This window comes from Pteropus vampyrus, unplaced genomic scaffold, assembly GCF_000151845.1.
Source record: "Pteropus vampyrus isolate Shadow unplaced genomic scaffold, Pvam_2.0 Scaffold337, whole genome shotgun sequence".
In the NCBI taxonomy this organism is placed as follows: Eukaryota; Metazoa; Chordata; class Mammalia; order Chiroptera; family Pteropodidae; genus Pteropus; species Pteropus vampyrus.
In genome coordinates, this window is record NW_011889118.1 from 354,829 (window position 1) to 378,785 (window position 23,957).

Genomic DNA, 23,957 nt, shown 5'->3' on the forward strand with positions numbered 1-23,957 from the left:
AGGTCATAGTGATTACCATCTTTAATTTGTAGATGAGGAAAATGAGGCACAGATATTTTATGTAGTCACAGATGTGCTGGTGGGCAAGCCAGGGTGGCAGGGTCCTCACCAGGCTGGCTCTGGGTGTGGTGCTGGCCCTGGGCCAACCTCCCTCTCCATCAGTTTCCAAACCTGACTCTCTAGCTTTCTTGACGAGTCTGTGAGCAACTCAGTGTTTTTTGTTTTTTTTTTAATGCTTCTTTCTCATTTAAATCAGTCAGAGTATGTTTCTGCTGCTTACAGGCACCGTAGGAACTCTACAGCCCTGGTTGACTTTTCATAGCCCAGGAAGCACAGATGTAGCATTCCCCACTTCATGCCACATCTATGGAAAACTCATTATTTAAAGAGCGTGGTACTCAGGGCACAGGTGGCACCAAGCTGGATCGACAGTACCCCAGAGAACTTCAAGTGGAGGAGGAAAAAAAATGTATGCAATGCACTTCTGAGACAAGGCAATGCTAGAATAAAGGAATAAACCAAAATCAGTTACATAGCAAACGACCAGAGGGATTAAAGAGGTTCTGTTGAGCTGGTTTTTTAAGAAGAAGCATTTGGATGAGCACAAAAGGAGGAAGCAGGCATAATAAGAATGGAGAGAAATGAGATATAATGGAGGAAAGAGAAAGTTATACTCAGTAAACAGAATGGGGGCTCACCTGGGTGTACAGAGGTGACAAATGGAAATAAAGGGGTAGGTTGAGAAGAGAGCATTTTTCTTTCATACACGCACATATGCAAACGCACATACACAGATATATACACACATATATGTACACATACATATATAATATGGGCGTAGGCATATATGTGCAAATGTGTGTATATATGTATATGCATGTAAATTTTATACCATTTCAGCCTAGACAGTACTTAAAAAAGAGTTCAGCTTTATCTGAATCCACTGTCATACTATCAACAGTTCTCATGAAAGCATTCTGCCCCACGCTTTACTCATAAAGGAAATGGAATTTGTCACAGCTCCAAAGGCATAAGCAGCTAGTCCTCAAAAAAGTCCCTCAGGTGGTAAGACCCGTGGGCTAGGGATGCCAGAGGAACCCCTCCTCAAATATCTGTTGAAGAGGTTTCATGAAGAAGCTGCTGCATCAGGCACCATGAGGACCCTGAGACACATTTCTAAAGACGCTAGGAATATGGCTTTTTGAATTCCTATAGGCAGTAGGACAGCTTGCCCACAAGTCACCAACTCTGAACCTAAGTCTCTCTCAGTGCCTACAAGGAAAGTACCTCAAGCACAGAGCTAAGTGCTGACCTGGGTGAACAGCCTGTTTTCAAGGCTCAGCAAAGAGGCAGAAAGCAGATTGCAGAAAACAGGTAGATTCTACCAGTCAATTTCATCTGTGACTAGAAGTTATGCTCAAGAGCACAGCTCACAGCAACTACTAAAGCAAGTCTCAGACCATTTTGCCAGGTACCTGTGGGGGTCCAAGCTGCCAGGAGAGCATGACGCTGTACTGATTTCCTTTGTTGGACATAAGATTTCTAACTCAAGAACATCACAGCCAGTGACCAAGCTCTGAGCATGTGTTTTGAGTACATGTCATCGATAACCAGTTCTGAGCTGGAGGGCCCTCTAAACATAAAGTACATTTCTGCAGCTTGAAAAGAAAAAAGACCGTTTGGGGCTGGTTTGAATTAGGTAGAATGGAGACAGGAATTTTCTTGAAGTTCCCTCCCCTCTCCCTTGGGCAGCTACTCACCGCCTAGCAGAGACAAGATACAGGGCCTGACTGACCTTGGTCCATGACCCCACATCCTGGCTAGGGGACCACTGAGTCTGGGTAAGGGCAGCAGGCAGACCCTGCGAGGGCTGCTGAGAATGACTTTGCATATTATCACCTACCTCTATATCTCAAGGGATTTGACTGTCTTTTAGGATTCTGCCTAGCAAAGCTCACAGTCACAACTCTGCAGCCTATGTCATTGATGGCGGTGCGGGTCCCTTATGTGTGGCAGCCATCGAAAAGTACGACTATGCCTTTAAAGCTTAAGGTGCAATTAAATCTCTATAATGGTGCTAATGGCTCAAACAACCCTGAAGCAGCTGCCATATTTAAAAGATCATTCTGAAGTATTTTATGTCTGAAACTGCTCTGTAAAATCTTGTTAATTTTTTATCTTCAGTTGAGAATATATTTAATACCGAGAGGATGGCTTTCTTCCAGCCACACTATATAAAAGGGGATTTCCTTCATCAGCTGATAAGACTGCTCTGGAAGACTAAACTCCACTGGACAAAGCTGAGCTCAGCCCTCTAAGGCTCGAGTTCTTAGGGATCTGCCCCTAAGGAAAAGTCTAACTTGAAGATTAGGTCATAGGATCCAACCCAGTCCAAAGCCCACTAAGGGCTGTTCAGACCGACATTACTTTCTCCAAGAGGGAGAGAGACAAATGTGTGACTGTCCACAAGAGCAGTGGTCAAGTCCCCTCCTTGACACTCCTACTGCCTCTGACTTTCCATAATGGTGATCAGTCACTAATAATCTCATTACCTGTCTGTTCCCCAAGTAAACTGTGAACCCCTCACGAGAAGGGCTACATCTGGTTCACCACAGGTACCCTGATAACTATCAAAACAATTAATGAACAGGGTACTGCCTCTACTGAATATTAAAGATGGGAAGCAGGTAAACAACGAAAGGAAGACATTAGATATCCAGTCAAGAAAAGGCGCAAGAAAAATGTTTCAGAGACAATGAGTTGGAAGTTCTTTAATCATTAACCAACCTCTTTAAACCATGATCTAGAACAATTTAGAAATGCAATTTATATTCACGTTATATGCCAATAATAATGATGACAACTAAGGTGGCTAAGCACTTTCCACAAGTAACCGTTGTGCTAAGGTTGCACACATATCGCTATATCTTCACAATAACCCTCTGAGGGTGGCTGTATCCTAATCCCTATTTTATAAAGAGGGAAACTGAGGATCAGGGAGGCAAATCTTTGGATCACAGAGCCAGCAAGGAGAAGAGTAGGATTCAAATCCAGAGCCTTTCCTTTGACCACTGCACTCTTATATATGAACTGAAACTGGGTAGGTAAGGATGGAAATTGGCCCCTGATATTTTTGAAACCTCAAAGGTAGACAATAAGGCAGATTTTTATTTTGAAGATGCCATCGCTTTCTGAATTGTTTTTCTGGGAGGATGGCTCTTTGTTTAGAAGTCTCCCAAGTCTGACAAAGCAGAGCAAAATCCTGCTCAATGATGATGACTAGGGTAACATTGTGAACTTAAACTCTTTACACGCATCATCTGTTTAGTCCTTACAATCACCTCCTGAGGCAGACACAATCATCATCCATATCCTAGAGAGGAAGAAACCAAGGTCTAAAGGAAGGCAGTGGTGCACCCAAAGTCACAGCCAGGAGGAGGTGTGACCCAGAGTCAAATCAGAGTCCAACTGCTGCCAGAGCCCGGCCCTTGGCCATCATTATCCCAACTCAAATGGACAGATAGGAATTTGGGCACAAGTCACCAACTCTGAACCTAAGTCTCTCTCAGTGCCTACAAGGAAAGTACCTCAAGCACAGAGCTAAGTGCTGACCTGGGTGAACAGCCTGTTTTCAAGGCTCAGCAAAGAGGCAGAAAGCAGATTGCAGAAAACAGGTAGATTCTACCAGTCAATTTCATCTGTGAAATAGAAGTTATGCTCAAGAGCACAGCTCACAGCAACTACTAAAGCAAGTCTCAGACCATTTTGCCAGGTACCTGTGGGGGTCCAAGCTGCCAGGAGAGCATGACGCTGTACTGATTTCCTTTGTTGGACATAAGATTTCTAACTCAAGAACATCACAGCCAGTGACCAAGCTCTGAGCATGTGTTTTGAGTACATGTCATCGATAACCAGTTCTGAGCTGGAGGGCCCTCTAAACATAAAGTACATTTCTGCAGCTTGAAAAGAAAAAAGACCGTTTGGGGCTGGTTTGAATTAGGTAGAATGGAGACAGGAATTTTCTTGAAGTTCCCTCCCCTCTCCCTTGGGCAGCTACTCACCGCCTAGCAGAGACAAGATACAGGGCCTGACTGACCTTGGTCCATGACCCCACATCCTGGCTAGGGGACCACTGAGTCTGGGTAAGGGCAGCAGGCAGACCCTGCGAGGGCTGCTGAGAATGACTTTGCATATTATCACCTACCTCTATATCTCAAGGGATTTGACTGTCTTTTAGGATTCTGCCTAGCAAAGCTCACAGTCACAACTCTGCAGCCTATGTCATTGATGGCGGTGCGGGTCCCTTATGTGTGGCAGCCATCGAAAAGTACGACTATGCCTTTAAAGCTTAAGGTGCAATTAAATCTCTATAATGGTGCTAATGGCTCAAACAACCCTGAAGCAGCTGCCATATTTAAAAGATCATTCTGAAGTATTTTATGTCTGAAACTGCTCTGTAAAATCTTGTTAATTTTTTATCTTCAGTTGAGAATATATTTAATACCGAGAGGATGGCTTTCTTCCAGCCACACTATATAAAAGGGGATTTCCTTCATCAGCTGATAAGACTGCTCTGGAAGACTAAACTCCACTGGACAAAGCTGAGCTCAGCCCTCTAAGGCTCGAGTTCTTAGGGATCTGCCCCTAAGGAAAAGTCTAACTTGAAGATTAGGTCATAGGATCCAACCCAGTCCAAAGCCCACTAAGGGCTGTTCAGACCGACATTACTTTCTCCAAGAGGGAGAGAGACAAATGTGTGACTGTCCACAAGAGCAGTGGTCAAGTCCCCTCCTTGACACTCCTACTGCCTCTGACTTTCCATAATGGTGATCAGTCACTAATAATCTCATTACCTGTCTGTTCCCCAAGTAAACTGTGAACCCCTCACGAGAAGGGCTACATCTGGTTCACCACAGGTACCCTGATAACTATCAAAACAATTAATGAACAGGGTACTGCCTCTACTGAATATTAAAGATGGGAAGCAGGTAAACAACGAAAGGAAGACATTAGATATCCAGTCAAGAAAAGGCGCAAGAAAAATGTTTCAGAGACAATGAGTTGGAAGTTCTTTAATCATTAACCAACCTCTTTAAACCATGATCTAGAACAATTTAGAAATGCAATTTATATTCACGTTATATGCCAATAATAATGATGACAACTAAGGTGGCTAAGCACTTTCCACAAGTAACCGTTGTGCTAAGGTTGCACACATATCGCTATATCTTCACAATAACCCTCTGAGGGTGGCTGTATCCTAATCCCTATTTTATAAAGAGGGAAACTGAGGATCAGGGAGGCAAATCTTTGGATCACAGAGCCAGCAAGGAGAAGAGTAGGATTCAAATCCAGAGCCTTTCCTTTGACCACTGCACTCTTATATATGAACTGAAACTGGGTAGGTAAGGATGGAAATTGGCCCCTGATATTTTTGAAACCTCAAAGGTAGACAATAAGGCAGATTTTTACTTTGAAGATGCCATTGCTTTCTGAATTGTTTTTCTGGCAGGATGGCTCTTTGTTTAGAAGTACCCCAAGTCTGACAAAGCAGAGCAAAATCCTGCTCAACGATGATGATGACTAGGGTAACATTGTGAACTTAAACTCTTTACACACATCATCTGTTTAGTCCTTACAGTCACCTCCTGAGGCAGACACAATCATCATCCATATCCTAGAGAGGAGGAAACCAAGGTCTAAAGGAAGGCAGTGGTGCGCCCAAAGTCACAGCCAGGAGGAGGTGTGACCCAGAGTCAAATCAGAGTCCAACTGCTGCCAGAGCCCGGTCCTTGGCCATCATTATCCCAACTCAAATGGACAGATAGGAATTTGGGGAAAAGAACTCTAGACTCTATGTGAAGACTAGATTTGAGGACACAAGCCTGAAAACAGGGAGCCCCGTTAAGGCCCATCCTCCTCTGTACTCTAAGGAAAACCACAACTGATTCTACTGCAGCCCCAGGAGTTCCCGAGCACTTAAATACCATTACGAAGAATAGCGGAAGAAGAGAGAGACTACCCCAGGGGTCAGTAAATGACCTCTTGTTGTAGGTCAAATCCGGCCATCTGTTTTCGAAGATAAAAAGTTTTACTGGAACACAGCCATATCCACTGTCTATGGCTGCGTTTGTTTATGCCAGAACAGCGGAGCTGAATAGTTGCAATGGAGGTTGTATGGCTCGCAAAATCTGAGCTGTTTACTATCGGCCCTTCACAGAAAAAAAAGTTTGCCAACCTCTGAACTACATGTTAGAGAGCTTCATGCAAACAGCAAGCCAGAGCCTCCAGGCAGAACAGGCACATATCACCTATCCAGCTCATGCTGACACGCTCAGCTTATAATTGCATTTTTACAAAAAACACAAGATCCCAAACCAGCCAGTCCTACCCCACACCCACTCCTCCCCACCCTGTGAAAGGAACAGCAGCAGCGAGACTTACCTTTGTTGTACATGTTCGTTGGCACCTGGACATCACTCAGACTGATGTTCACAGGCAAATTATTGAAATGGTCATTTGGAGCTAAGATGAATTCCTTTCCCAGCTCCAAAAAATTCCCATCTTTGTCCCTTTCATTTATCAGCACGGCATTGAAGTATTCATACTGAAAGAGAAAGTCAAAAACATTACATGTGACTCTGGACAGAGGGCTGTGAACTCAGACAGACCCTGGCAGAGGCTGCAGGCCATCCTCTACCCTTGTGGATCCGGCGCTGGTCGCATAATCCCTTTTAGTCTTTCGTATCATCTGTGGCAGCTTTCACACAGGTGTGATAGCACTATATAAATATTTCCCAATGTCATTAAATATTCTAGGAAAATATAAAATGAAGAAGCTGCACAGTACTTCATTATGTAAATATAGAGAAAACTGCCCTAAAAACATTTTAATTCTTTAAATTTTGAAGACAGACCCTGTCCTTATGTAGCCTCCACTTAACCTGCAGGAGACTGGAAAGAATCAAAAAATAACAAGTAAAAATATAATATGTCAGAGAGTCATACTCACTGTGGAACAATAGTTAAGCAGGGTTAGGCGGAGGCGCAGTGGAAGGGCTATGTTTTTATATACGAGGCTCACTGCTCTGGTGACACTCACACAGGGACTGAATGAAGGGAAGTGAGTTGTGTGGGCATTTGGGGGAAAATATCCCAGACAGAGGGGATAGCAAGGGCAAAGGCCCCCAGATGGGAGTGTGTCGGCATGTTTTACAAGTGACTGTGTCATCACCTAACATACATAGAATGCTTACTTTGTTCCAGAAATTATTCTGTTTTTCATGTGTTAACTCTTCTTTCATGTGTTGATTCTTCTAAAAACTCAATGAAGAAAGTTTTACGAGTATTTCCACTTCACAAATGAAGTAACTGAGGTATAGAGAATTTTGGTACCATGTTATCTCAACAAGCTTTTTCTAGGAACTGCCAAGTCAATTTTTACATAGACGTGAAAGGGATCTAGAATACTGGACACAATTTTGAAAAATAAGAACAAAGTCCAAGGATTCACATTTCCTGATTTTAAGTCTTTTTGTAAACCTAATTAATCAAAACAGTGTGGTATTGGCCTTAAAATAGACAAACAGATAATGGAACAGAGAGAGTCTAGAAATAAAGCTGCACATATACAGTCAATTGATTTTCAATTAAGGTGCCTAGATCATTCAATGGGGAAAGTATTTTCAACAAACTGTTCCAGAACAAATACCTAATCATATGAAAACAACATTCTCAACCTCTAATTCACAATATACACACATTAATTCAAGATGCACGATAGACTTAAATATAAAAGCTAAATCTCTCTCTATATTTTTTTAAATGATGAATCTTTCTGGCCTTCAGGTAGACTATGATATCTTAGGTCATGGAAAGCACTTATAATTTTAAAAATTGATAATTTGGACTTTATGAAATTTCAGAACTTCTGATCATCAATTTCACAATTATTAAAACAATTAGGAAAGCCACTGTTGAGGAAAAAGTATTTATAATACACATATGACAAGTGACTTGTAGCCAGAATATGTAAAGGACCCTTATAATTCAACTTAAAACATCAATGAAACTATAGGCAAAAGATCTGACCAGGTACCTTACAAAAATGATATATGAATGGTCAATATGCAAACAAAAAGTGTTCAACATTGTTAGGTATCAGGGAAGTGCAACATAAAATTCCAACCAGATGTAATTTTAAATCCAGTAGAATAGCTAACATTAAAATTTCTGAAAATACTAAATGCTGGTGAGAATACGGAGTAAGCAGAAATCCCATTCATTGCTCATGGAAATATAAAATGTCATAAACACCTTGAAAAACCATTTTGTAGTTCCTTGTAAAGTTACCTACCCTATGACATAGTAATTCCACTCCTAAGTATTTATCCAAGAGAAATGAAAACATATAGCCACAAAAACACCTATCTGAATGTCCATGGAAGCCCCATTCAAAACAGCCAAAACTAGAAACAACCCAAATGTCCATTAACAGAGGAAATAATAAACAAATCTGTGATATATTCGTACAATGGATTACTACTCAGGAACAAATTGCTGACACATTCAAAATATGTATGATTTCAAAAATATTTTGAATGAAAGAAGCTAGAATCAAAAGAGTACATATGAGTGACCCTATTTATATGAAGTTCTAGAAGAGGCGAAATTATTCCTATGTAGTGACAGCAATCAGGGGCTGCTTCTGGGAGAGAAGGTGGGGATCCATGGGAAAAAGACACGAGAACATCCTAGGTTGCTGGAAATGTTCTATGTCTAGATAGGGTGTGGGTTACTCAGATGTACTCACTGAAGTACATGCTAAAGAACTGCATTTTACTATATAGAAATGTATGCCTCAATAAGAAAAATCACAAAAGACCTTTCACTTTTCAAAAAATTAATTCAAAAACCTAATAGAAACAAAACTCAATTTAATAAATTCCACTCCCAGCCATTTTTAAAGAACAATTTACTGTGACATGATACCCTGAAACAGAAGAAATCATACATTTCTGCTGAAACATCACCCCAAGTGTTACCGAACTCAAAGCGTTCACCACTTGGTGTGGTTGTCATTAGGAAGTTTTATTTACTTGCAGAAAATAAAGGAGACCAGAGGTTCACATCCAAAGCTCTGTCTCACTGAAGGGAGGTTTAGCCATTGCTCATGTACACTATTTGGTTAATTACAAGTTGATTTATTCTGTGCAGTTAGCTACACTTACGGATTGGGTTCCTGTCAACCTCATCCTATTTACAGCTGTGTCTGCAAAATACTGTGCTACATTTTAACATTTAGCAAAAATAGCACTTAGTAAGAATGTCCAGACCATCAGACCCTTGTCCTATCTAACAAAGGGAGCACTTTACCAGGGAGAAACACCTTGACAGGCCCATGAACTGTCCACCCAAGGGGAAGGCCCCTTCTTCTGAAGGGATCTCCTTTCTAAGAAACATGTGGGGCTTCCTCCCACAGCTCCATGTTGAGTAAGATCTTAATCTTCCACAGACTCAAGTTCTTCACAGAATATTATCAACACTTTAAAAAAAAAAATCAAGCCTTCAACACCACTGTTTCATTATAACTGGATGTTAAATTAACAAAACAAAGCCTCTGCCTGCTTGGTAAAGGCCAATGCAATCACGGTTTAGGCACAGGCTCTCTGGAGGCAGCTTCAAAACTGCTGTTTAACTGAATGATCTGCACAGCCCAGAATGTAAATAAAGGAAGGGTGGAAATGCAAGCAGGCTTTTGCTCAATGGCGCTCATCATTTACCACGGGCGACTGTGTGTTCTGCTTCTCCTCTCAAATCCATTTGTCCATTCTGTACTGATACTGAAAGGCTGACTCAGTACAAACAAGAAGAATCATTCTTCAGTCCTTGGAATTTATCACTATAATTATGAGGCTCTGTGGCTTTGTCCACATGATCAAGCAAAAGATATATTTAGCCTAAGTCACCTCAGTATTTCTGAATTCTTGTCACCCATGGAGTTCGAGTAAATTAATTATTTTGTGAGAACATCTGATAACCTACCAAGTGTGACCATGCACAGGGGAAATTAATCCAGGGGACAATGGCATATAAAGCAGTGGGTGTGCTGGGCACCAGAACCCGGCCTGGCACTGTCTTAGTCCAATGAGTGTCTAAAACTGATTCAGTAGGGCAAAAGTAGGCCTTCGCAGTTTTTCTGTAAAGGGTCAGACAGTAACTATTTTAGGTTTTGTGAGCTCTACAGTCTCGTTGCAATGCCTTGACTCTTGTTACAGCAGGACATCGGCCACAGACAATACATAAGCCAATGGGCCTGGCCACGTGCCAGTAAAACAGTAGGGTGTTATGAGATTTTCAAGAAACAGAAATAAAAAAGGAATCAAGCATTTCTTTCATTAAAAAGTTTTTGAGCACAATGTAGAAAGAAAAGAACAATGTTGGAGGACTGATGTGACCCAACTTCAAGACTTACTATAAAGCTACAGTAATAAAGACATTGTGGTATTGGCGAAAGAATAGACAAATAGATCAATGAAACAGAATAAAGAGCCCAGAAATAGACTGCCATAAATACAGTCAACTGATCTTTGACAAAGGAACACAGATAGTCTCTTTAACAAATGGTGCTGGGACAACTGAACAACCACATGCAAAAACAAAAACAAAAAAATCTGAACACAAACCTTAATCCCTCCACAAAAGTTAACTTGAAATGGATCACAGACCTAAATATAAAATGAAAACTATAAATCTCTTATAAGATAACATGGGAGAAAACCTAGATGACCTTGAGTATAGTGATGCTTTTTCAGATACAATACCAAAGACACAATCCATGGGAAAAAATATTTAAAGACTTCATTACATTTGAAAACTTCTCTATGAAAGGCAATGTCAACAGGATTAGAAGACAAGCCACAGAGTAGAAGGAAATATTTGCAAAAGACATGTGATAAAGAACTGTTATCCAAAATATACAAAGAACTCTTAAAACTCAACAATAAGGAAACTAATAACTCGATTTAAAAATGGTCCAAAGACCTTAAAAGACACTTCACCGAAGAAGATATGTAGATAACAAATAAGCATATGAAAAGGTATTCCGCATTATATGTCAATGGGGAAATGTGAATTAAAACAATAAGATACCACCAAACACCTATTAGAATGGCCAAAATCCAAAACACTGACAACACCAAATACTGGTGAGAACGTGGAATAAGAACTCTTTTACATTGCTTGTGGGTATATAAAATGGTACAGCCACTTTGAAAGATAGTTTGGCAGTTTCTTACAAAATTAAACATAAACTTACCATATGATCCAGCAATCATGCTCCTTGACATTTACAAAAAGTTGAAAACTTATGTGTACAGAAAAACCTACACACGGATGTCTACAGAAGTTTTATTTATAATTGCCAAGACTTGGAACCAACCGAGATGTCCTTCAGAGGGTGAGTGGACAAGTAAATTATAGTAAATAATAATCCAGGAAATGGAATATTACTTTGCACTAAAAAGAAATTAGTTATAAAGCATGAAAAGATATGGAGGAAACAAAATGCATATTACTAAGTGAAATAAGCCAATCTAAGAAGGCTACACTCTGTATGATCCCAACTCTGTGACATTCTGAAAAAGGCAAAACTGTGGAGACACTACAAGATTAGTAGTTGTCAAGGGTGTGATGGGGAGAGCTGGATGAATAGGCAGAGCAAAGAGGATTTTTAGGGTGGTTAATTACAAGTTGATTTATTCTTTGCAGTTAGCTACACTTACGGATTGGGTTCCTGTCAACCTCATCCTATTTACAGCTGTGTCTGCAAAATACTGTGCTACATTTTAACATTTAGCAAAAATAGCACTTAGTAAGAATGTCCAGACCATCAGACCCTTGTCCTATCTAACAAAGGGAGCACTTTACCAGGGAGAAACACCTTGACAGGCCCATGAACTGTCCACCCAAGGGGAAGGCCCCTTCTTCTGAAGGGATCTCCTTTCTAAGAAACATGTGGGGCTTCCTCCCACAGCTCCATGTTGAGTAAGATCTTAATCTTCCACAGACTCAAGTTCTTCACAGAATATTATCAACACTTTAAAAAAAAAAATCAAGCCTTCAACACCACTGTTTCATTATAACTGGATGTTAAATTAACAAAACAAAGCCTCTGCCTGCTTGGTAAAGGCCAATGCAATCACGGTTTAGGCACAGGCTCTCTGGAGGCAGCTTCAAAACTGCTGTTTAACTGAATGATCTGCACAGCCCAGAATGTAAATAAAGGAAGGGTGGAAATGCAAGCAGGCTTTTGCTCAATGGCGCTCATCATTTACCACGGGCGACTGTGTGTTCTGCTTCTCCTCTCAAATCCATTTGTCCATTCTGTACTGATACTGAAAGGCTGACTCAGTACAAACAAGAAGAATCATTCTTCAGTCCTTGGAATTTATCACTATAATTATGAGGCTCTGTGGCTTTGTCCACATGATCAAGCAAAAGATATATTTAGCCTAAGTCACCTCAGTATTTCTGAATTCTTGTCACCCATGGAGTTCGAGTAAATTAATTATTTTGTGAGAACATCTGATAACCTACCAAGTGTGACCATGCACAGGGGAAATTAATCCAGGGGACAATGGCATATAAAGCAGTGGGTGTGCTGGGCACCAGAACCCGGCCTGGCACTGTCTTAGTCCAATGAGTGTCTAAAACTGATTCAGTAGGGCAAAAGTAGGCCTTCGCAGTTTTTCTGTAAAGGGTCAGACAGTAACTATTTTAGGTTTTGTGAGCTCTACAGTCTCGTTGCAATGCCTTGACTCTTGTTACAGCAGGACATCGGCCACAGACAATACATAAGCCAATGGGCCTGGCCACGTGCCAGTAAAACAGTAGGGTGTTATGAGATTTTCAAGAAACAGAAATAAAAAAGGAATCAAGCATTTCTTTCATTAAAAAGTTTTTGAGCACAATGTAGAAAGAAAAGAACAATGTTGGAGGACTGATGTGACCCAACTTCAAGACTTACTATAAAGCTACAGTAATAAAGACATTGTGGTATTGGCGAAAGAATAGACAAATAGATCAATGAAACAGAATAAAGAGCCCAGAAATAGACTGCCATAAATACAGTCAACTGATCTTCGACAAAGGAACACAGATAGTCTCTTTAACAAATGGTGCTGGGACAACTGAACAACCACATGCAAAAACAAAAACAAAAAAATCTGAACACAAACCTTAATCCCTCCACAAAAGTTAACTTGAAATGGATCACAGACCTAAATATAAAATGAAAACTATAAATCTCTTATAAGATAACATGGGAGAAAACCTAGATGACCTTGAGTATAGTGATGCTTTTTCAGATACAATACCAAAGACACAATCCATGGGAAAAAATATTTAAAGACTTCATTACAATTGAAAACTTCTCTATGAAAGGCAATGTCAACAGGATTAGAAGACAAGCCACAGAGTAGAAGGAAATATTTGCAAAAGACATGTGATAAAGAACTGTTATCCAAAATATACAAAGAACTCTTAAAACTCAACAATAAGGAAACTAATAACTCGATTTAAAAATGGTCCAAAGACCTTAAAAGACACTTCACCGAAGAAGATATGTAGATAACAAATAAGCATATGAAAAGGTATTCCGCATTATATGTCAACGGGGAAATGTGAATTAAAACAACAATAAGATACCACCAAACACCTATTAGAATGGCCAAAATCCAAAACACTGACAACACCAAATACTGGTGAGAACGTGGAATAAGAACTCTTTTACATTGCTTGTGGGTATATAAAATGGTACAGCCACTTTGAAAGATAGTTTGGCAGTTTCTTACAAAATTAAACATAAACTTACCATATGATCCAGCAATCATGCTCCTTGACATTTACAAAAAGTTGAAAACTTATGTGTACAGAAAAACCTACACACGGATGTCTACAGAAGTTTTATTTATAATTGCCAAGACTTGGAACCAACCAAGATGTCCTTCAGAGGGTGAGTGGACAAGTAAATTATAGTAAATAATAATCCAGGAAATGGAATATTACTTTGCACTAAAAAGAAATTAGTTATAAAGCATGAAAAGATATGGAGGAAACAAAATGCATATTACTAAGTGAAATAAGCCAATCTAAGAAGGCTACACTCTGTATGATCCCAACTCTGTGACATTCTGAAAAAGGCAAAACTGTGGAGACACTACAAGATTAGTAGTTGTCAAGGGTGTGATGGGGAGAGCTGGATGAATAGGCAGAGCAAAGAGGATTTTTAGGGTGGTGAAAATAGTCTGTTTGATAATGTAATGATAAATATGTGTCATTGTACATATTTCCAAATCCATAGAATGTAAAATATCAGGAATGAATCCTAAGATAAACTATAAGTTGTGAGTGATTATGTGTCAATATAGGTTCATCCTTGGTATATATGTATGCATAAATAAACAAATAAACAAACAAACACACAAATTAATTAATTAATTAATTAATTAATTACTAGAAATGAGCAAGTACCATTCTAGTGAGTGATGTTGATAATGGGGGAGAGTCTGCATGTGTGGAGCAGAAGGTAAATCTCCGCATCTTCCTCTCGATTTTGTTACAAACCTAAAACTGCTTTAAAAAAGTCTTTAAAAAATGTTTTTGAGCAGCATTTCCTAGATACATATTTATTTATAATGCATACATACTACATACCAACTGTATACTAACATGTATACTCTAAAACAAACTACAAAAATTATATCAAAAGTAAATAGAAATAAAAGTGACAATCTCTTTGGGCATCCCAGTGGCTGTCTTTGTGCACCCCTCGGTACAGCATTTCTGTGCAGTGTCCCAAAGCAGCATTTCCAAAACATGATCCGTGCAACGGAAAGCCATTTCACAGAACAGTCATAAGGAATAATTTTTTAAAAAATGTGTGCCGCGGTGAACAAAAGTTTGGCAATACAGGGAAAGGTGAGGTTTAAAGAAAAGCAAAGAATTTTCCTTATTTCAGAACTTGTCAGAGTCTTTAACTTAGTCTGAGAATATACTGTTAACTTTTAATGTCTATTAACTTTTGAATGCAGCATTCCTCAAATAGAGCTGATCATGCAGGTGTCCTCCTCAACTCATACATTGGGGGGGGTCACTGCACAAGTACTTGTGTGATTGTTTTATCAAGGGGCAACTACAGGAATCGTGTCCATGTTAGGCATCGTTATATCCCCCGCCCCTGGCACTCATTAGTTGACTAGCTGACCAAATGACTAATGAAAAGATCCATCTGATCACCAGGTCTCTCTCACAGACCTGTCTTCACAGTCAGCTCTTCCAGGCCACGCGGTACCCAGGTACGTTCTTAGCAGATTAGAAAGATCATGCTGTAAGCAGGTCTCTTATGGCCCAGGGAAAGGGAAGCTGTAGAAGGCCAAGGTCATACTGCTGCACTGCCTCTGTCACAAATTCAGAGAGAAAAGTGTGTCCAGAGTAATGGAATGAATGTGAATCCAGAAGTGGCCAGAATTACTGGTCTGTGCCAATCACCATAGGATGAAGGGGAAAAGGCAGGAGTCCTGTGATAACTCCACAACCTGCAGCTTCTGCAAGGGCTGCCGGAGCATCCCCTTGCTGGTGGAGTCCATCTCCTTCAATGCCATTGTCACAAACACGGTAATTTTCAGCTCGGATACAGATGCCACCAGGGAAAATAATTCATTGCTCCTCCACTCCGCCAAATGTAGAATCCTACAGATCAGGACTTATTGGCCCAACTGGATTCCTGTCACCATGCAGAGTCAAACTTCAGATTCAAGGGGAAATATTACTAGATAGCAAAAATATTTCAGCCTGTGTGGCCTTTTTGATTAGTTGGTGGTGACTGCCTATATGTGTTGAGAAGACTTCTGGGGCAGTATCTCAACCAGAGGAACCTGTGCTCTCCTGTTATGGTGCCTAACCTCTCCTACACACGTGTGTGTGTGTGTGTGTGTGTGTGTGTGTGTGTGTGTGTGTGTGTGTGTGTGTGTGTGTGTGTGTAAGGGGAGGGTGGTGGAGAGATTAAATGAATTGGCTCATTTGATTGTGGGGACTGGCAAGTCCAGATTCTGTAGGGTAAGCTGGAAAGCTAGATAGTCAGGTAAGAATTGGTGCTGCCATCTTGAGTCCAACTTCCACAGGGTAGGCCAGGCAGGGTTTTCATGTTGCAATTTTGAGGCAGAATTATTTCTTCCTTAGGGAACCTGTGTTTGTTCTTAAGGCCTTCAGCTGACTAGATGAGGCACCCCCTCGTTGTGGAGGGTGATCTGCTTTACTCTGATTGTAAATGTTAATCACACCTAAAAAATGCCTTCACAGCAACATCGAAACCGGTATTTGACCAAATAACTGGGTGCCACAGCCCAGCCAAATTGACACATAAAATTAACCGTAACGACTGTCCCTCTTAATGGACTGTGGCAGTTTGTCAGCTGGATTCCCAGCTGTCTCCTTGTCCCCTGCCACCTATCCTGGCAGCAGCCATAGTGATTGCTTAAAAATGTGAAATTGCACTGTGTAACTCTCCAGTGGTTTCCTGCCACCCTCAGAATAAACCCTTTCCAGGCTTTGAAAGGCTCTCTGGTCCAGATGCTACCCATCTTGCCCAACTGGTCTCCACTGACCCACCTCTCACCCTACTCCAGCCTAGCTGCTTTTGCTACAGTTTAAGCAAGTTTGTTTTCACTTAAAGGTCTTTGCCCCAATCTCCAACCCTTGCATGCAGGCTGAACCAGTACTCTGGGATGGCCTGTGGCAGCCACTCTCCTCAGTCTTTATAATAAACTCTCCTGTTGGCTCAGCTAACTTGAGTGTGTTCCTTACAAGCATAATGTCCTAACTAGTACTCATCACATCCTGATAATGAGGGACCTCCAGGATCCATCAGAAAGACTTACCCTCAGCACCTCCAGGAGCCACAAGGAAGTGTCTCTCCCACCTAGGTGGGTCCTTGTCCTTGTGCTCATTCCCCACCTGGCCCTGTTACTACTGGCTCCAATATCTACCCAACCCCAGTCCTGTTGGCCCAACTGTCACCCACCTTTCTCTACCTAATATTTATATACCTTAATTTCCTCACTTGCAAGTGAAGCAACTATGAACTCCTTCGCAGCTGCACGTCAAGCTTCTAACACTGCACCCAGCATAAGTAAGAACTCAATAAAGGACAGCTGTGGTTAAGGGCACAGTGCCACCTGCAAAGCCCAGGGCTCTTCCACTCACTCTCCTGAAGCCTTTCTCCTTCCCAGTTACTCTGCCTCCTTGGATCTTCTCTCCCAACTCAATTAATCACTGGGTTCTTTGGCCCTTTCCTTCATGGTATTTGCTTCCCTAGAAACCCTTAGAAGATTGGTTTTGGGTGGTGATCCCCCTAAAGGCAAGTTGGCACCTATGCATCTCTGTATTTCAGGAGCTTCTGTCCTTTCCAGAGACGACGTGCCTTTCTCACATCTACAACCCCTATACCAAGCACAGTGCCTGGGTCCTCGGTCAGGTGGTGGGGTGAATAAACGAATACAACACTGCTCAGCTGTACCAGTTAGGTAAGCAGTTTTATGTTACCACCAGCTGAGAAGAGGCTTCCCACTCCCTGCCCAGAAGTTAGCTCCAAACCAGGGGAGAAATCTGGGTGGGCCTCCTGATTCCCATCCTTCCCTCCACCTGGATTTCACCCTGTGGTGCATTCATGAAGCAAGGAACCAGCCAGGTAGGCGAAGCGAGGAGGGAAGGGGCTTTGGAGCCTGATGCCCAGGGTTGAAACCATGCTTTCTTCTTAAGGGCATTCTTTCTCCATGAAAAGGGAATGGTGATGCCTACATCTTCAGGACTTTCTGAGGTCTGAATGGGATAAAATGTACAAAAGCAATGGGCACAGTGCCCAGAGCAGGCTCTTAATATGTTTTGGTTCTCTCCTCTTTTCCTTATTATTTTCCTCTTCCGTGCTCTGGGGTGATGGCCAGCTTTTTACAACTTAAATTAAAAAATAAAAATTAGTAGGAATATTAGCTCCAAATGAGCCAAGTAAATACCAAATTCCCAGTGCACATGCGTCCTATGGAGAAGTGACACATATCCCTCCTCATCCTGCCCCTCTCTAAAGGTCTACTGCTGGTTACCACTCAGTAGTCTCATTTTTCTCCTCAGATGTGAAAATTGACGTTTTAATGATATGTTCCAGAATATTTCTAGGTATTAATGTTATATTAACTCATTTATAATTCCCCAGTACCACAGTTCCTTTTAAAAAGCAGATAATGAATATCCCCCTCTCAGCCATCTGGAATCTCTGGCCTCTGAGAATACTCAAATATGAGTATTAATGGCCTACTTAACAAGCTACTTATGCAGGCCTTGGACTGCAGATCTCTGCAGGTCCAGCTTTCTGCTGGCCATTTGGCATTTAATTTTAAAAGCCTTGGAATGGAGCATTTAACTCCAGCATGCTGGGTTCAAATCCCAGCTCGGCTGCTTCATCACAATCTCTGTTACCTCAACCACATATGTGATTACAACCACCCACATTATAGGAGAGTCCTTTTGAGAAAGAAATGCATAAAAGATACAAAGCATTCAGTTTACCACCTGACTCACAGTATTAGGTTGAACTGGACAGTACCACCTTTTTCAGAGGTCAAAATGGTTATATATTGGTAATCTCATATGGTTCCACCTAACAGGGTTTCAAATAGTAGTAGTCACTACTGTGGTGGAGCTGACTGTCAAGCCAAAGGCAGAGGGAAACTTTTGAAAAGACAAGGCAAGAACACCATCATCTCCACTCACCAGTGATGGGTTTTCCAGTTTGTCCCTCAGCACCCACATTGCCCATCCCCCACTCTCATCTCCTTAGAGCACTGTGAGCTTCCTGAAATACAGAGCTGTTTGGGCCATCCCTCAGCATGCAATCCCCCAGAGACTTCTCACTGATCTGAGGACAAAGGACAAGTTCCTTACCACAGCAGACAAGGACACAAAGCTCTGGCTCCTGCCCTTCGTGCCAGTCATCACCCAACCTCACTTATCTCTCTGTTAGTCCCTCCACTGCTCCACGATCCTAGGTCCATGTAGCATCTCTCCATGATGTTACCCCTACTGAGAACATTTTCTCCAGCTGACATTTTCATAATCCTCATTCCTCCTTAGTTCCATTTCAATGATCACATCCTCAGGGCAGCCCCCTCTGACCCTCCTGACTAGAGACATCCCTATTGGGTGTCCTTGAAGTCTCATGCACCTCCCATGCATAGCACTTATCCCAGGGTCATAGCACACTTTTCTGAGTGACTATTTAGTTGAAATGGCCTCCATTCTACAGTGTAAGACATGTGTTTGCAGGGACCACAGCTGTTTCTTCTTGTGCCACTGTAATCCCAGCATCTAATAAAATACCTGGCATATCATACTGCAGCAGTTCCTTGCAGTGGTCCCTAAGACATGGCAGGAACACAGAGGAGCTGAGAGCAGCCAATAGTGAGCCAAGCTATAGCCCAGAGAGACAAGGCATACCACTGGGGAAACCGCATAGGGTCTGAGGGCTCGGACTCCTCTGGGGCTCATCTGGTTGATTGCTCAGTCAAACATCATGATAAAAGGACCTCTCCAGGCAGATGAGAACCCCTCTGAGGGTTATCTGTGTGTGAGGCAAGATGGCCATTTGGCATTTAATTTTAAAAGCCTTGGAATGGAGCATTCCATTCAGATGGCCAATCAGAGTCTTTTTCAGGCAATGCTATGAATGCTGAGAGATTGAGGGTCCCAAGCCCTTTATCAAGGGTCAAAAGTTACACTATTGCTGCTTTTGGCTGCCAGGGGCCATCTAGCCTCACACACAGATAACACTCTTCCAGCAGGGCCTAATGAACCCTAGCAAAGTAACATTGGACTAATGGACACCCCAGCCTAGCTGGGCCTCCCATCAGTTTTTTTTATTCATCAAATGGTTTTGAAGGTCTTCTGTGTGCTGCCTGTTTCCTTATCACCCTCCTTACCTCAGCAGCCAGAATGACTCTTTAAAAATCAAATCTGTCACTACTTCCCACTGTGTAGAATACAACCCAAAGTCATATGTGATCTAGCTCTTACGTGCCTTTCCAACTCAATCAGACACACTGGATATCTCTGGATCTTCAAACAAGACAAGCCCATTTCTATCTCAGGGTCTTTGTATTTATTGTTCACTCTGCATGGAATGCTATTCTCCGAGATATTTGCACGGCTGGCTTTAGGTCTTAGTATAAATGTCAGCTTCACAACAAGGTCTTCCCTAAACATCCTTGACTATACATTTCCAGTCAAGCACTGTCAAGCCTAATGCAACAGAACTTTGTGCAATGATAGACATGTTTTATATCTACATGAATACAGTAGCTACGGGCCACTTGTGGTTATTGAGCACGTGAAATGTTACTGGTGTGACTGAAGAACTGACTCTTTTTAATTCAATTTAATTTAAATAAATTTTAATTTAACTCTCAACAGCCACATATAGTTAGTAGCTACCAAATTAGACAACAACAGGCCTATTACTCTGTTTTATTTCTTTAGAGCAATCAATATCTGAAGTTCTTTTCGTCTGTTCATAAGTTTATGTCCATCTCCCTCAACTGGAAACTTGCACTCCATATGGTGACAGGGACTTTTTCTGTTTTGTTAAAAGTTAGAAACCCAGTGCCTGCAACAGTACCTGGCTATTGAGGTACTCAAATATGTGTGGAATAGGTAGGCATGTGTCCAAAAAGGCATTGATACAATTATCCTCATAACATCCATCCAAGAGCAGGAGTTTCCATCCCAGGATTTGTGCCCAGCAATTGTGAGATATGTCACATTTGTTATTACTAAAAGTGGAAGTACTCACATTTTCAAAGAACTGCTTTTTCTAATTAGAGTAGATTTAAGGTTATCTAAATAATAAGGTCACACCCAATCATTTGTATCCAGATTGATTTTCTTAAGTGAGAGGGAAAGCAGGCCACTAACAGCTAGAGGAGAAAATTTGCATATGGGAGTGTGTCACACATATGAGTATCATCTGTCACTTCCACTTGGGTATGAAAAAAATGGCACGTGTCATGAACAAAATTGCTTTTCTCTGATCACCATCTCATCTCCCTTGTTTCAGAAATTGAACCCCAAATCTCTGATACAGTGGGAGATGGCAATCATGGGTACTCTGTCAGCCACACTTCACAATGTGACTCAAGCTGGACAATCAGAGTCTTTTTCAGGCAATGCTATGAATGCTGGGAGATTGAGGGTCCCAAGCCCTTTATCAAGGGTCAAAAGTTACACTATTGCTGCTTTTGGCTGCCAGGGGCCATCTTGCCTCACACACAGATAACACTCTTCTGAGAACAAATTCATACAGAAACAAAGAGAGCCAAGAGCTGGCAAAAAAAAAAAAAAAAAAGAGTGAAGTCTGATCAAATGATTCTTAAAGGCAGAGTCATACGTTGGAATGCTCAGATATGTGAGTCAAAAAAAAAATCCTCTTTTTGTTTTTTATTCTAATTTGACTTGGGTTGCTGGAGCCCTGACTGAGTCCAGAAACACTGCCATTAGCGCCTGCAGTACGATTGGCTTCCCTGAATCTCAGTTTTCTTTACATGTGAAAGAGGGCTGAAAACAACCACTTGTATTAGTTAATTTTTTTATAAGTGATAAAATTTATCCTAAGATATGAGAGTGCTTAATAGAATTCAAAGAACTGAATATAGCCAGGCCCCAGGAAAAGCCTGAAACCAGAATCCAGAAAGCTTCAGGGTCCTGGTCCAAGTTCTCTCACTTCTCCTTTCTGTTCCTCTCTGGGTATTTGCACCAGTCTCCTCTGTACACACTGGCTTTCTTGGTCCACTGATTCACAAAGTAAAGAGAAATACACTTGGCTTCTCCACGTTTACACCTTTCTATTCAGAGGTTGGCCCAAGACAAATTGAAATTTTTGATCCCATTCCCAGGTCCTGGGAGAGGAAATCTAATTGGTCCACTATATGTCAAGAGACTACCCATGATCCAATCAACTGGGACAGAACAGGTAGGAGAGTGATGGAATCGAGTTATAAAAATATGGTTCTTGGGACCCATCCTCATGAATAAAGGGCTATTGGGTTGGGAGGAGTCATTACTAGCCTAGCAGAGACCTCAAAAGGTATCTAAACTATACTATAGAGGGTTTTTATAAAATCTTACTGGGCTAACATACTCTATATGAAATCATTGGTGAGAGTAAGTCGCTTGTTATATGGCTCACACTCAAGAACTATAAATTGAATCTGAACACGTGGCCTCTAGGTCCAAATCAGAAAACCAGCTTACAAGACTAGCCATCCAGTAATGAGCTCCTTTAGTGTCCAATAATTAGACATTTTTGGTTCAAGTCAAAAAAATTCATCTATGAATTTCCCATAACTGAGTAGCAAAATATGAAAGAACAAGACTTAATTAGGGTACTTGGGTTTTAGAGTATAATGCTTTATGTATAAAAAATACCTCGATTCTAAGGCAGGGGTCCCCAACCCCCAGGCCACAGACCGGTTGGGAACTTGGCCACACAGCAGGATGTGAGCGGCAGGCAAGCATGTGAAGCTTCATCTATATTTGCAATATCTCCCCAGCCCTAGCACCACTGCTTCAGCTCCACCTCAGATTATCAGGCATTAGATTCTTGTAGGAGTGCAAACTCTACTGTGAACAGTACATATGAGGGATCTAGGTTTGTGTGTACCTTATAAGCATCTAATGCCTGATGATCTGAGGTGGAGCTGAGGCAGTGATGCTGGCGCTGGGGAGCAGCTGCAAATACAGATTAACATTAGCAAAGAGGATTGACTGCACAGAGACCATAATAAATCAACTGCTTGCAGACTCATATCAAAACCCTACCAGTGAGTGGCAAAAGACAACTAATCTGCAACTGGTGGCAGGCTTTATAGTAGCAAGTGAGTTGATGTACTTAATTGTACAGCTGCATATGGTAGCATCTGATTCTGCATTATGGTGAGCTGTATAATTATTTCATTATATATTACAATGTAATAATAATAGAAATAAAGTGCACAATAAATGTAATGTGCTTGAATTATCTTGAAAACATCTCCCCTCCTTGGTCCATGGAAAAATTGTCTTCCATGAAACCAATCCCTGGTGCCAAAAAGTTTGGGGACCACTGCTCTAAGGCAAACCATATTTTTGGTGCTGCATATTAGTAGTATTAATCCATATTTTAAATTATCTACCTAAGTTGTTCTTAAAGGAACTCTTTCAACTCCTAATAGACTAAAAATACTTTCTTCACAAAGCCCAAGTGAAATAAGAAATAAATCACCTCCCTCATTTCTATATCATAATAACTTTACCATTCCCACTTAAAAGAGTTAAGAAGCAATTAAAAGATAGACAAAGAGTATGTGGCCTCATTATCATGATTATTACTGCAATTTAGAATGTTCTAGCATTTAAGATCACAGTGGTCCAGTTGCTCTGGTGATTTACTTCTGCACTTTTCACAGGATGTTAATTAGGGGAAGAGACATCCAAGGCCACAGCATACATACCACAAAAAGGCGACATTAATTTCCAGTAGCCAAGGTAAAAAATTATACTAATGTCCTTTCTATCACTACCTAGCATCTTAAACACAGAAGTGCTTCTCCGATAAAGAAAAAAGAAGTGATAAGGGTAGTTACCTCCAATGTGCCCAGCATGAATCTGTGCCTAACATGTGATGCTAGATTCCCCAAAACTAAGTACACACTTCGGGTGGGGAAGATCATGGGAGGGGACAGGGTAGAGAATGAAACAGATAGAAAATATAAGCTTTTCTAGACATATCTAGAACACCTAGAATTTTTCAAAATCCAGGGGAAAAAAATGTTATGTCATTTTCAGCACCCAGTAAGTTCTGTGTCATTTCAAAAAAT

The 23,957-nt window shown here is 41.2% G+C and overlaps 1 protein-coding gene across 1 annotated transcript in view; it reads right to left on the minus strand.

The window, feature by feature from the left end:
• LOC105304362 (voltage-dependent calcium channel subunit alpha-2/delta-3-like) overlaps nt 1-23,957 on the minus strand; it is a 676,581-nt gene that overhangs the window by 351,459 nt on the left and 301,165 nt on the right. The window contains exon 6 of the mRNA XM_023522298.1: nt 6,445-6,607. Coding sequence (XP_023378066.1) covers nt 6,445-6,607 — 163 coding nt within the window. The remainder of the gene's footprint in view (nt 1-6,444; nt 6,608-23,957) is intronic.